We start from the raw sequence: 14953 nt of genomic DNA on the forward strand, positions 1-14953 counted from the left end.
CGGAGTCTCGCTCTGTCGCCCAGGCTGGAGTGCAGTGGCGCAATCTCCGCTCACTGCAAGCTCCGCCTCCCAGGTTCACGCCATTCTCCTGCCTCAGCCTCCTGAGTAGCTGGGACTACAGGTGCCCGCCAGCAAGCCCGGGTTTCACCGTTAGCCAGGATGTTCTCGATCTCCTGACCTCGTGATCCGCCCACCTCGGCCTCCTAAAGTGCTGGGATTACAGGCGTGAGCCACTGCGCCTGGCGATTTCTCAGCATTTGCTACATATGAGATCATATCTTCTACAAATCTGCAAATGAAGTTTTTTTGGTTTGGTTTTTTGTTTGTTTTTGCCTTATTGCACTAACTGGCACCTCCGAATGAACAGGAAAGATGAGAGCAGACATCATTGCCTTGTACCTGACCTTAGAAGGTGTACTATTCAGTTTTCATACTTTAGTATTAGCTGTAGGTTTTTCACAGACACCTTTGTTCAGGCTGAAGAAGTTCCGTTCTATTCCTAATTTTCTAGAATTTCTGTCACGAATAGGAGTTGTGTACTATCAAAATAACGTTTTCTGTGTCAACTGAAATGATATGTTTTTTCCTTTTAATTTGTGAAAATGGTGAATTACATGGACTGATTTTTCAAATGTTAAATTAATCTTGCATTCCTGTTATAAATTCCACTTAGTCATGATGTATTATCCTTTTCATGTACTGCTGGATTTCATGTGTAAAAATCTTAAGAATTTGTGTGTCTATGTTTATGAGGAATAACAATCTGTAGTTTTCTTTTTATGTCTGTAATTTTGATATCAAGGTAATGCTGGCCGTATAAAACCAGGTGAAAAGTATCCCCTCCACTTCTATTTTCTGGAAAGTTTATACAGTGTTGTTATTTCTTCCTTAAATGGTTGACAGAACTTCCAGTGAAGCCATCTGTGCCTGGAGTTTTCTTTGTGGGAAGGTTTTCAACTACAAACTCAATTTCTTCAAAATATATACGGTTATTCATGTTATCCTTTTTTTTTTTTTTAACCTATTTCTTTTTAAGTAAGCTTTGGTATAACAGTTTGTATCCTTTAGAGAATCTGTCCATTTCATTGAAGTTGCTAAATGTGTAGTGATAACCTTACTCATTTATCTTTTTAACATCTGTAGATGCTGTGATTATGTACCCTCTTTCATTCCTGATCATGGTAACTTGCAACTTCTCTCCTATCAAATGCTTTCTCTCCTAATATACCCATTCGATGCTATAAATTTCCTCTAAGTACTGTATCCTACACATTTTAATATAGTACATATTTATTTTCATTAAGTTAAAAATATTCTCTAGTTTCTCTTGTGATTTCTTCTTATGGATTACTTAGTAGTGTGTTATTTAATTTCTAGATATTTGGGGATTTCCCAGATATATTTCTGTTGTTTATTTATAAATTCTATTGTGTTCAGAGAACATACTTTATATTATTTCAATGCTCCACATTTCCTGAAACTTTTGTTTATACTCCAGAATGTGGTCTGTATCAGTGAAATGTATTCAGTGCATTCATACACTTGAAAGGAAAGTGCATTCTGCTGTTACTAGATGAAATGACCCATAAATTTCAATGAGGGATTGAGGTATTATTCGTGTCTTTCTAAATCCTTACTGATTTGCTGTTTCTTCTCTCAGTTTAGAGGGGAATGTTGAAATCTATAACTGTAATTTGTATTTTTTCCTTTCAGGTTTGTCTATTTTTGCTTCATGTCTGTTGCAGCTCAATTATTAGGTATGTATATATTTAGGACTGTTATATCCTCTTTAATTAAATAATTCACTTATTATGAAATGCCCATTCCTTACTGCAGGTAATATCCTTTGCTCTGAAATACACTTTGCCTCATATTAATACAGCCATTCCAGCTTTCTTTTGATAAATGTTCCATTCTTTTTACTTTTGCCCAAAAGTGTCCTTACATTTAAAATGGATTTCTTGTAGACAGTATATAACAGTTGGGTCCTTTTTATCCAATCTCCCAATCTCTGCCCTTTAATTCGGCTTCTTTAAACATTTTACATCTGATGCAATTATTGATATGGTAGGTTTTTCAAAAAAATTTCTTTATTAATGTGTATACCTCATGTACACATGGGAGAAAACTCAGATAAATGGATAGCTAGCATAGATCTATATATGGTGACCTTTAATCTACTATCTTGCTATTCAAATTCTATTTGTTTCATTTTTTCCTGCCTCTTTTTGACTATTTTATCTTTCCTACTTGTATATTTGCAAAACCTCTTTGTTTTCTTTGTTCTCATTGCTTATTCTAAGGTTTACAATATACACCTTTAATTTATCTTACCCTATTTTCAAAGAGCATTTTACATCATAGGTAGTATATGAACCTTAGATGAGTATACAGTGGACCTGTGAATTGTATAGGTCCATGGGTTTGAACTGTGTGGGTCCACTTTCATGTGGATTCAACCAAATGCAAATCAAAAATATAGTATTCATGGGATGTAAAACCCATGTATTACAGAGGGCCAACTTTTTGTATATGCAGATTCCACAGGGCTGGGGGACTTGAGTATGCATGAATTTTGGTATACTTGGGGGATCATGGAACCTATCCCCTGAGTGTACTGAGGGGGGACTAGACTTGTGTTTCCCCCTCTCATTATTTATGCCAATAAAGCTACTTTTGTATTTACTCTAAATAATAAATTATTTTTTATATCAGTGATCTTCAAAAGAGACTAAGATATGGGGAAATGTCTTTATATTTACTCATGTATTTACCACTTATTCCTCACTTCTTTTTGTAGAACTGAGATTTCATCTGCTATCACTTTTCTTTTGCCTGGAAAAGTTTATTTTAGTATCTCTTAGCATATATGTACTAGTTTTTAATTCCTATGCATCCCTCCTTTTTTTTGGTCTGTAAAGATCTTTAATTTAGGGCCGGGCGCAGTGGCTCACACCTGTAATCCCAGCACTTTGGGAGGCTGAGGCAGGCAGATCACCTGAGGTCCAGAGATCGAGACCAGCCTGACCAACATGGAGAAATTCCGTCTCTACTAAAACTACAAAATTAGCCAAGCGTGGTGGCGCATGCCTGTAATCCCAGCTATTCTGGAGGCTGAGGCAGGAGAATGTCTTGAACCAGGGAGGTGGATGTTGCTGTGAGCCGAGATCGCACCATTGCACTCCAGCCTGGGCAACAAGAGCGAAACTCCGTCTCAAAAAAACAAACAAACAAACAAAAAAAAAAAAACAACTTTAATTTAGGAAGGATATTTTTGCTAAGTAAAGGACATTGGGTTGACATTTTCCTTCATTACTTTAAAGATTTTGCTCAATTCTCTGACTTAACAGCTTTTTGATGAGAACCATGCAGTCATTCTTATCTCTGTTCCTCTGTACGTAATGTGTCATTTTGCCTCTGATCATCTTTAAGATTTTCTAAGGTACTGGTTTTTAGCAAATTGATTATGATGTGCCTTGGGCAAGATTTTCTTTGTTTCTTCTATTTGGGGTTTACTGAACTTCTTCGATCTGTGAGTTTATAGTTTTGTGGCAGACAACTTCTAAAACAGCTCCCAATGATTTCTGCCTCATAGTATTCATGCCTTTATGTAATCGCTATCTCTTCAGTGTTGACTAATCCCATTAACTTGCTTTAAAGAACAGAAAATGGCAAAAATGACAGGTCAACACTTCTGAGATGAGGTGAAAAAAGGACTAGTGTCTTGCTTGCATTCTCTCTTTGGCACTTGTTGCTTGTTCATTCTAATGAAGTTAGCTGCCATGTTGTGAGCTGCCCTACGGAGAGACCTATGTGGTCCAGAATTGTGGGCAGCCTGTGGCCAACAGCCAATGAAGAAGCCAAGGCCCTCAGGCCAACAACCCACAAGGAACTAAACCCTGCCAATAACCATAAGTGAGCCTGAAAGCAAAGTTTCCCTCAGTCAAGCCCTGAGATTATTGCAGCCTCAGCTGATACCTTGATTGTAGCCATGTGAAGAGTCCCTGACCCAGAGCGCCCAGCTGAGCCATGCAGAGAAACTGGGACATAATGGATGTTTTGTTTAAGCCGCCAATTTTTGGAATAACGTTTTAGGTAGCAATACATAACTAACACAGTTTTCATCAAATGTGGAAACATTTTGTCTAAGATTGTTTCAACTCTTTTTCCTCTCACATCTCCTGGGGACTCCATTTACAAATATATAAACACTATTAGATCTTGTCTCACATTATCTGTTGCTCTGTTTTCCTTTTTGCCTCTTTTTCCACTTTTTTCTCTGTGCCTTATTTTGGATAGTTTCTATTGTCACGGCATCAAGGTTGCTAATGCTTTCTTCTACAGCCTGTGTTTTTCATCTCCAGAAATATTATGTTTCTCTTTCTCTTTTTAAAGACATGTTCCATGTCTCGCTCATGTTCATGTTTTCCTTTACTTTCTTGATCACATGTGGCATTTATAGTAGCTACCTAAGAGAAAAAATTTTATTTCCTTCTTTCCAGTGCCTGTTGTTCAATGTCTGAAAACCACTATTTTGTGGGGTTTTAAAATTCCGGTTTTAGGAGGGAAGGTAAACCTGATTACTGTTGCTCTCTCTTGGCCGAAAGCCTATTATTTCTTTATAAAAGCTCTCCAAGTGATTCTAATGTACAGCTTTCAGACTCAGTGGGTTAGTAGCTTTGATTTTCTTAAAAGAAAATTTCCTTCCAGACAGCACACATTTTTTTCTGAGCTGATTAGTCTTGATGGATTTAAAAGCTTGTATCTCAAAGTGCTACATCATAATTAGCTAATATCAAAGCTTTTCACTAAAAGAAATGCCCAATATTACTTGGCAAAGAAATTGAGAAACCATTATTCTGTGGAAGAAAGTTTCATATGGAAACATTTAAACTGAAGTATCTGATTATAAGATGACACAAAGTAATGTTCTAAGGCATGGAGGTAGGAATAATAATGTGGAAAAATAATCTTCCTGAGGCCAAAGGAAACAGAAAAACACTTATAGAAACCATTCACAAAAAGCATGTCCAACAGGAACAATATAGATAACCATCAGTTTTATAAAATCAAATATTCACAGAATTTTACTAGTGTAACTTTCAAACTCATGAACCTTGTAAACTCAGTAAAAATGCAAATACAAATAAATGAAACTTCACATAGTAAAAAATAAACAAGATTTTCTTCAGTACCAGCAAATTTCATTTCTATGTAGAGGTTTCTTCCCATCTATCCAGATATCCTTCTGAAACTTACCCTTTTCCAAGTAAGAACGTGGAGCCCACGGCGGGTCCTCTTCAGCATAAGGATCACTATACTCAACCACAGCAGCTTCCTCCTCTTCGTAATCTTCTGGGGGGGGAGGAGGTGGGGGAGACTCATCAAAGACTGGTTCTTCCACAGGAGGCGGTGGAGGTGGCGCATCTGAAACTAAGAACGTATCAGGCTGACAACAAAACTATACGTTATGTGAAGTTCAGTATTTCCTATCCAAGCTTCTGGGTTCATGGAATATAAACCTAGACTTGAAAATAAATATAATATTCCTTCAAAAAATGAATGAGCAAGAGAAATCTTCCCACCAACTATAATGTTCTAGAGCTCCAAGTATGACGTTCTCCTTCTCTTGCCCTTGGATTAGTGCTAATGGATACTGAATAAAGTTTAGACAAAATAATTACTAACTGAGCCTCTGGAACCTGTTTATACTAATACAAATCCTCTTGTTAAAGAGATCAGTATGGCCAGGAGCGGTGGCTTGCGCCTGTAATCCTAGCACTTTGGGAGGCCGAGGTGGGCGGATCACCTGTGGTCAGAAGTTCGAGATCAGCCTGGGCAACATGGTGAAATCCTGTCTCTACTAAAAATACAAAAATTAGCCGCACATGGTCATGGGTGCCCATAATCCCAGCTACTCAGGAGGCCAAGGCACGAGAATCCCTTGAACTGGGGAGGTGGAGGCTGCAGTGAGTCGAGATCACGCCACTCCAGCCTGGGTCATAGAGCAAGACTGCGTCTCAAAAACAACAACAGCAAAAAAAAAAAAAAAAAAAAAAAAAAAAAAAAAAAAATCAAAAAAGCGGGGATCGGTACAATACAGCTGAGCTTTACACTGTATTCAAGGATAAGTTATCAGAAATACTAACAATGAAAACTATATTTCACAAATTTTTAAAATATTTTTTCACTTAAATGAGTCCAGGGAATAGTAAAATTTTAGTAACCCACTACTTTCCTCTTAATGAATTTTTCTAAAATAGCATTTTACCAAATTCAAGAGGAAAAAAAATCATCAACAAACTTGGGTTACTTCATCTATGAAGATGTTTGTTTATAGAATTTCTTCTAACTCAGACTATCATCCAGAATTTCTTCAGGCTAAATGTCCAAGTGTACTATCAGAGTAATTTAAAATATCTCCCATGGAGATATGCCTCCACAGCTTGCATGTCAATATATAGTAACATCAAAAAGATTATCTTCAAACTCAGCTACTTTAAGCTTTCAAAATGGTTGGTACATACTTGAGCACAGCTGAACAGAATGAAATGAATAAACCTGTGTTTATCAGCTCTCCAGGTTTAATGAACGGCACTAATTCTTATTTATGAGGTACAAGTATAGTTCCCATGTGATTCTCTATGCAATCCAATTTATTTAGTATTTTTTAATCTAAGCCTACCAATTGAATTAAATGGAATTTTTTTTTTTTTTTTTTTTTTTTTTTTTTTTTTTTTTTTTTTTTGAGATGGAGTCTTGCTCTGTAACCCAGGCTGGAGTGCAGTGGTGCAACCTTGGCTCACTGCAAGCTCCGCCTCCCGGGTTCACGCCATTCTCCTGCCTCAGCCTCCCAAGTAGCTGGGACTACAGGTGCCCGCCACCACGCCCGGCTAATTTTTTGTATTTTTAGTACAGATGAGGTTTCACTGTGTTAGCCAGGATGGTCTCGATCTCCTGACCTCATGATCCGCCCATGTCAGCCTCCCAAAGTGCTGGGATTACAGGTTTGAGCCACCGTGCCTGGCGAATTAAATGGATTTTCGAAGACTGCTGATGCCTGGTGGGAGCCAGCCACATCAACACCATGCTGTCTCTATCAGTATTCTTCCCGTCTGCTGTGCCCCTCTATACTGATCAACTTTATAAACTTTAAAACTTCAGTCATTAAATAGAATGTCTTTCATCCAAATAGTTTTTATTAATAAACAAAGGATATAGATATGTGATTTACCATATACTTGGGTGAGGAAGAGCAATTTATCCTATTTCCATTTGTAAGATAAAAAGACTTTAAACAATTGCACAGAACCATAGATCCAAAGGAACTTTCAAAACAATAACCTTGAGAAATGTCACTACAAAATTACTCAAAGATGTTGCCATTGGTCATTTTTACTTTTCTTGTAACTGCCAGTTTAATAAGCTACCACTTTTGACTTAAAATGTTCCAATTACTCAGCTAGCCCTTTGTAATGCATTATTTCATTTCATCTTTACATTGGGAGGTGGTATTTTTCATTTTATAGATGTGGAAACTGGCTTTCCAACATTAAGTATTCCGACAGCAAGTAAGTGGAAAAGCACCTGAACTCCAATGCCTGTTATCTTAAAAGCTACACTACTATGGGCTGAGATAAATTTTAAAATCTTCAAGTCATGCTTCATTAGTATTTATTCAACAAACATTAACTAATATGGCTGGATATTATGCTCAGCATTGAGAAAAGGGCAGTAGGCAAAAGTCATGAAGACACGAACGACCAAACCTTCATTTACAATTGAGTGTAGTGTGTGCTTTAAGATACTACAGGAGCACACAGCATAAACCACACTTGTTATGTGGGTGAGGAAAGGCTTCCTGAAACCTGAAGGAAGAGTAAGAGTTAATGGGGAGGAAGCGGGGAGGGTAGGATGGTGTAGGGATTGATATTTCATGTCAGATATAAAGAATAAAACAAAGGGCCGGGCGCGGTGGCTCAAGCCTGTAATCCCAGCACTTTGGGAGGCCGAGACGGGCGGATCACGAGGTCAGGAGATCGAGACCATCCTGGCTAATATGGTGAAACCCCGTCTCTACTAAAAATACAAAAAACTAGCCAGGCGAGGTGGTGGGCGCCTGTAGTCCCAGCTACTCGGGAGGCTGAGGCAGGAGAATGGCGTAAACCCGGGAGGCGGAGCTTGCAGTGAGCCGAGATCCGGCCACTGCACTCCAGCCTGGGCGACAAAGCGAGACTCCGTCTCAAAAAAAAAAAAAAAAAAAAAAAAAAAAGAATAAAACAAGGCCAGGTGGGGAGGCTCACGCCTGTAATCCCAGCACTTTGGGAGGCTGAGGCAGGCGGATCACTTGAGCTCGGGAGTTCAAGACCAGCCTGGCCAATATGGCGAAACCCCGTCTCTACTAAAAATACAAAAATTAGCCACATGTGGTGGCGCACACGTGTAATCTTAGCTACTCGCGAGGCTGAGGCACGAGAATCACTTGAACCCAAGAGGGGAAGGTGGCAGTGAGCCAAGATCACACCACTGTACTCCAGCCTGGGTGACAGAGTGAGTCTGTCTCAAAAAAAAAAAAAAAAAAAAAAAAGGACAATACAAGTAGGAAGGTAAGAAAGCAAGAAACTTTCAAAGAACTGTCCAAAATTCAGTAGCCAGAGGCATGAGGAAGCTGAAGAGGATGAGGAAGGAAGGGCCTTACAGCAGTTTGGACTCTATCCAAAGAGCCATGGGGAGCCACAGAAAGATTTTAAGGTGAATAACAGGGTCACAGCTGTACTTCTTACCCCAGTATAACTAGGTCACTATAACTGGTTTCAAATTATTCCAGACTTCTTCCAAACATTAAACTTAATGCACAGTATTTGCTACCATGGAATATCTTCGAAATAATATACCTGGAAAGCTTTGAAGATAATTACAAAGAATTATCTTTGAAGACATACCCAAAAAAAGTATATATCTTCCCAAGGTGAATGTTTTTTAAAGAGTTTAAAGACTTAAACATTATTTGAATGTTTAAGTCCTGCCACGTCTGTAAAATTAGTCACAGCACACCTCATACACAATTTTTTAATACACAGTGTACATGAGAAACGTATATGATTGTAGGAAGAGATGAAAAAGACTAATCTAAAAGGCAATCAACTGTGACAGGGTGGCCAAATTAGGGAATGACTTTTTAAAATATGGGTAGTGCTGCTGTAATAATGTTTTGCAGTCATCTACTTAAGACATTTCTAAGTCTTAAATTGATACTCATGCACTTTACTATTAAATTAAAACAATACTTCCTAGGTTTGGTTCATGAAACATTTTGCTGTTTCTACAAAGTTTGCAGCTTTCACTGGTGACTGGCGAAAACCAATGACATCCTGCTTTAAACCCTATTCAACTTTAGAGTCTCATTTTTTGCTAAGAAAATGACACTGAGGCCGGGCACGGTGGCTCAAGCCTGTAATCCCAGCACTTTGGGAGGCCGAGATGGGCGGATCACGAGGTCAGGAGATCGAGACCATCCTGGCTAACACGGTGAAACCCCATCTCTACTAAAAAATACAAAAAAAAAAAAAAAATTAGCCGGGCGTGGTGGCGGGCACCTGTAGTCCCAGCTACTCGGGAGGCTGAGGCAGGAGAATGCCATAAACCCGGGAGGAGGAGCTTGCAGTGAGCTGAGATCACGCCACTGCACTCCAGCCTGGGCGACAGAGCGAGACTCCATCTCAAAAAAAAAAAAAAAAAAAAAGAAAATGACACTTAGTTGCTATACAAACATTCGTGTTTCATTAATGGATTAGTCTTCAATGTCAGTTTCAAAATCTGGCCTTTACTCCAGAAGCTACTCAGAACCACTTTCGTTCAGAATGAATGACAATATCTCAGAGAACATGCAGTAGCAATTGATCGGGAGAATTCTCTAAGGTGCATGCTCATCACAATAGTAAAAACAGAAAAAACTCCCAGGGTATTATTCAAGTGACTACCTTCATTAATCATTGTAATTAAACAGGATTTGTAATGGAAGAAAATTCTCTTTTACTGTAATGACATTTACTTAGACTTTCCACTTTGTACGGAGTATGTAGAATGGAACCAGCATTGGAAAGTCCTTCAATTCCGGTACTGTAATCAAATCCTTTTCTACTTGGTACTTACCCTGTTTAGATGCAGCAGATATTTTTTAAAACCTGAGAACAGTGACCTTGTATCCCACACTTGACCTCACAAGCCTGGCAGAGGATCACACTATGGCTGTGCTTGGCACATGCTGAACTATTAATAGTAGAAACTTGCTGAGAGGCAGTTTTCTCCTCGAGCCAATGTGGGTCACACCCAAGCTAAAGAAGAGTGGGCCCCAATAGCATAATTTAAAACATATGAAATCTACCTAATTATATGTGAAAATAGCTCTTAAACTCAACAAAACATCTTACAAAGTCACAATGTGGTAAACATTACAGGTGTTCATGGAGTACCTTCCAATAAACAAAAGTAAGTAAAATAGACGATTTTCAGAAATTAGTAAATACAGATGCAAAGGCATCTGAAAGACACTGAGCCCTCAGGCCAGTAAGACTGAATTATTAGTTAAAATACAATCACATCTAGAAGAATGTGCTGATTAAAGGGGGGCATTGAGTCAGCTACAGCAGCAGAAAAAAGGGGCGACCAAAAGTGCCTGCTATGTGTCAGATGCTTTTCCAAGTGCTGGGGAAACAGCTAGCAAGCAAAACAGGCAAAAATCCTTGCTCTTATAGAGCTTACATTCTAGTATTGGCAGTGCCTATTTCCAAATAACCAGGAATCCTAAGCCACAGATTGCAAATTTTTCTATCCCACCAGTGAGATCATCCATCCTTGTTATGAGATATATACACTGGACTACTTTGGTCTGATGACATGAGATCTTTAATATCATTCTCCTAGTTCAGATCATGTAACCTTATTATTGTGATGTAACCCTCACAAAGACTGCCCATAGGAAGAGGATTCGTCCATCGTACAGTCTATGTTCACTGGTGTCTGTGACAGCAATTCCTCACTGAATGTTGATACAGGCCTCCTGATTTGTCATCGGTCTCCTGAGCTCCATAATGCTTCCCTAGAAGACTCAAGGTATCAACAAAATTAGTTACCTGAACAGGCCAAGGGAAATTCATTCCCAACCTATGAGGCCTCTTGGGAGACAGACTGGCAGCCTGGTCCTCTGAGCCCTACCAAAAATGGCCCTTCTGATATTTGAAATCACAAAACTGGAGGAAGATTCTCAGGCCACCTATAATAGCCCTAAAACTCCAGTGATAAGAAACTAGACTACCACTTATCTGAGCAACCCAGAGAAAAAGATGAGATATCTAGTGATTAAAGAATACCTCCTCAGTTGGAGGTGATCTTTCTTTTCTTATATGTGCCTTATTTTATATGTATTTGTCTTATATCTTTACTACTAGTTATTTAAAAGTGGAAAATTTCTCTATTTTATCTCCACTAGCCAGATAGTGACTTGTTCATAATATTGAAATGTCTGAAGTATCAGCAAATGAATGACTATCCAGTCAATCACATATAAATGACATTTTATGCCTATAATCTGATCTACAGCATAAAGAAGACATAAACTTACTATTTTCTTGGACTCTGGCCACAAATCCCATTAAAGGTAACTGAGGAGTTACCTGTAGGATGGAGGGAGGAGGAGGAGCAAGAGATACTGCAAAAACAAAAAAGGTGTGGAGGATAAGGGATAAGGGCGAGTTACATTAAAAGGAAAGGATAATACAATAAAATAAATACATAAAGGAGGGAAACTACCATTCACAAACATTTTATCAGTGATCTCAAGGATCCCCTGTTTAGGGACAACTCATTAACACATAAAACAAAGTACTGGGGGAATTTTTAGTAAGTTTTTGAAAATCACAACAGGAAGCATTTAGCATACAGAGATATGTTAAATATATATAACATAATCTTATGTTTTATATATATATAACATATAACTGATCTTTTTTCATATCGTAACATCATGCCTTCTCAATGAAAGCATTTCTGCAGATTACCATGATGTTGTTTTCTGAATTTTACATTTAAATGTTTGTCAATACAGAGAGAAAAAATATTACATCCCAACACTCTAAATGTATACTTTTTATTACTCTAATAATAGGCAAGTTAATTGGTTCTTCACTCATTAATTAGCCAAATACTGACTTCCTACTAAGTAAGTGGCAAACACCTGCTATGAAAACAGTTATCAAAACCATCCTCTGAGAATCGGGTGCTATGTCATTACAATTTTTCATAATCCAAACTCATTGGTACATTTCCTCCCTGATGGTGTAGAAAAGTGCAGGCCTTAATCAAATCATTCCACTCTCCTTCCCAAGGTAGATTTCCCTGCAACTCAATCACCTGGCACAGTGCCTAGAGCTAGTAAACTGTCAACAAATGTTTAACATATATAAATGCACTAATAAGCCAGGTATCTGTGGAAACTAAAGAGGCAAAAACAAAAAAAAGAAAGATTACAGTTACAGTTTCCTTTAGAATGGGTACGAAGTACGATATGCATTTTCTTATAAAGAGAAAATGACTGTATTCGCTCCAAAATATAGTTAAGACTAATAAAACTAAAAAGATGAACACGTCTCTGCTCTAAGGAGATCACATTCTATTGAAATAGAAGAATACATGATAATCTTAACCCAACAATATTTGTAGCAATTCCCCGGAAGTAGTGGTGGAGGTGAGGAGGGCTACAATGAAATGACCTCTCAACAGGGACTTGAAGAAAGGAACCCGCCAAGATGACAGGGGTTGAGAAAGATAATCAAGTTGAGAGAACCAAGTGAGGGTGAAGGCTCAGAGGCATAAAACAGCATAACCAGTTCACAGGACCAGAAATGCTTCCATATGGCTAGGAAAAGATACCCAAAGATAAAGTAAAAAACCCAGAAATATCAATGGGAGGATATGAAATAGGGAAGGATCTTATATGCCTGGTGGAAGAGTGCTTAGTGGAAACAGGTTGGATTTTCAAGTCACTCAGCCTCAAATCTCTGATCCATCATTTCCTGGCTGTATGGATAGTCAGTCAATTAACTTCTTCAGGCCTATTCCATAAATGTGATACGAAAACAAGGTAAAGCAACCTACTTCACATAGTGGCTGCAAAGACTAAAAAAAAGACAATGGATGTGGAAAGCCTAACCCAGTGGCTGGCACATAATAAATTAAAGCAGTTTCTAGAAAAGGAGAGAACTTTAAAAGTGTGGGAAGAGAGTACTTGGCAACTAATGATTTAGCTAGCATATCAAGGACAGCAACAAGTTGAAGATCATTCTTAGATTTTTACCCTTCGTAACTATGAAGATGGAGATGTCATTAACTATGTTAAGCCTGGTAGGCAGTACTGGGAAAGAAATGGGATGGTAAACGGGTAAGTCAGGGAGAGATAATGATATGATACATTTGGGTTGAGATTATGCAAAATATCTAGAGTTGATGCTATGGACAGATGCAGGGAGGACATACAAATGCACAGACAAGAATTAAGCAGATAATCTTGAATATCTAGATGCAAAGAACAGAGTAGTATAACTCTAGAAATTGGTACCTTTCTTTAAAAGACACCTTTGGTTAGGTTTTTCCCTAAAGTCATAATTCTTGGCAGTAAATCCTTGATTTGTGTGTCTGCTTCCCACTCAGAGGCTTACAACAACTGTTGATATGTTCATAATACCACTTCCAAGGGTAAGCAGAAGACAATGAAAAGAGAAGGTAGCACAGACAAAAAAGATAAAACTGAGAAACAGTAGCAGGCAGCAACTGGCACTAGAAGAGTAGAGACAAGGCATGTGTTCACATCCAAGATGAAATGCTCCTTTTCTGTTGGAATATATTCTAACCTTCCGTGTAACAGAAAAGTGGGAAATTTCCCACTTCAGTCACTGTTTCTCTACCAAATATAAAAAAAGACCTTTTGGTACTCAGCTAAAAAAGAACAATTAGGTGCTTAACCTACAGCAGTCTTTTTGTGGGTAGACTGAGGTTGAGGTGGTTTTTTTTAAGATGAATATGCTTATTTCTTTTCTACTTCTGAAAGTGAAAATCTGAAGCCATAGTGGTTTTAAAAAGTACACCAGCGGCCAGGCACGCTGGCTCATGCCTGTAATCCCATCACTTTGGAAGGTCGAGGGGGGGTGCATCACCTGAGGTCAGGAGTTCAAGACCAGCCTGGCCAACATGGTGAAATCCCATCTCTACTAAAAATACACAAATTAGCCAGGCGTGCTGGCAGGTGCCTGTAATCCCAGCTACTCGGGAGGCTGAGCCAGGAGAATCACTTGAACCCGGGAGGCAGAGGTTGCAGTGAGCTGAGATCACACCATTGCACTCCAGCCTGGGCAACAAGAGCGAAACTCCATCTCAAAAAAAAGAAGTCCACCAGCAGCCAGGGAAAGATCAATCGCAGTTCTTCCTTAAAAGAATGACTTGGTAACAAGTTAGACTTTTTTCAAAGCTAGTCTAAGGCATGTTCAAAAATTCAGTTCTGTCTGGGGTTACAAAGGTCATCCCAAATTCTACTTTTCTCCAGCACAAACCTTTAACAAGGTGGTCCAAATTAATTCAGATACCACATCATTTTCTTGTTGGACCATGTAAGATCTCATCTGACAAGAATGTCTGTGAGCCAGAATATACTGTCTTTCTTGGAGTTGAGCTGAAACCAAACCATTTTTAAGTGAATTTAAGCAGAATTCTGAGCAAAGAATTGTTGCAATATTCAGTTCTAATCCTAGTCATTTTGTGAACAGGCAAACAAGAGCAGGAAGCAAACTTGTTTTCATTTCATTTAGCTAAAATGATTCCTCATAAGACAAGACTCTCCCAATAACCACCAAAAGATCTCCAAACTTAGATTCTGTTACATAATTTTCACAATATACAAGAATGA

The 14953-nt window shown here is 38.5% G+C and overlaps 1 protein-coding gene and 1 long non-coding RNA gene across 42 annotated transcripts in view; one reads left to right on the plus strand and one right to left on the minus strand.

Moving 5' to 3' along the window:
* Window positions 1-14953, minus strand: part of ABI2 (abl interactor 2) — a 113740-nt gene that overhangs the window by 19228 nt on the left and 79559 nt on the right. For 22 of the 41 annotated variants that reach the window (XM_050750874.1, XM_050750848.1, XM_050750856.1 and 19 more), the window contains 2 exons: window positions 11621-11707; window positions 5260-5433 (listed from right to left, as the gene is read on the minus strand). In XM_050750874.1, coding sequence (XP_050606831.1) covers window positions 5260-5433; window positions 11621-11707 — 261 coding nt within the window. Of the gene's footprint in view, window positions 1-5259; window positions 5434-11620; window positions 11708-14600; window positions 14720-14953 lie in introns of all 41 variants that reach the window. The other 19 variants (XM_050750868.1, XM_050750867.1, XM_050750861.1 and 16 more) reach the window with 2 other exon arrangements.
* Window positions 1372-4501, plus strand: LOC126932223 (uncharacterized). Its single transcript, XR_007718142.1, has 2 exons — window positions 1372-1757; window positions 2922-4501. It is a non-coding gene; the product is annotated as an uncharacterized LOC126932223 (long non-coding RNA).

Source organism: Macaca thibetana, chromosome 12 (genome assembly GCF_024542745.1).
Source record: "Macaca thibetana thibetana isolate TM-01 chromosome 12, ASM2454274v1, whole genome shotgun sequence".
In the NCBI taxonomy this organism is placed as follows: domain Eukaryota; kingdom Metazoa; phylum Chordata; class Mammalia; order Primates; family Cercopithecidae; genus Macaca; species Macaca thibetana.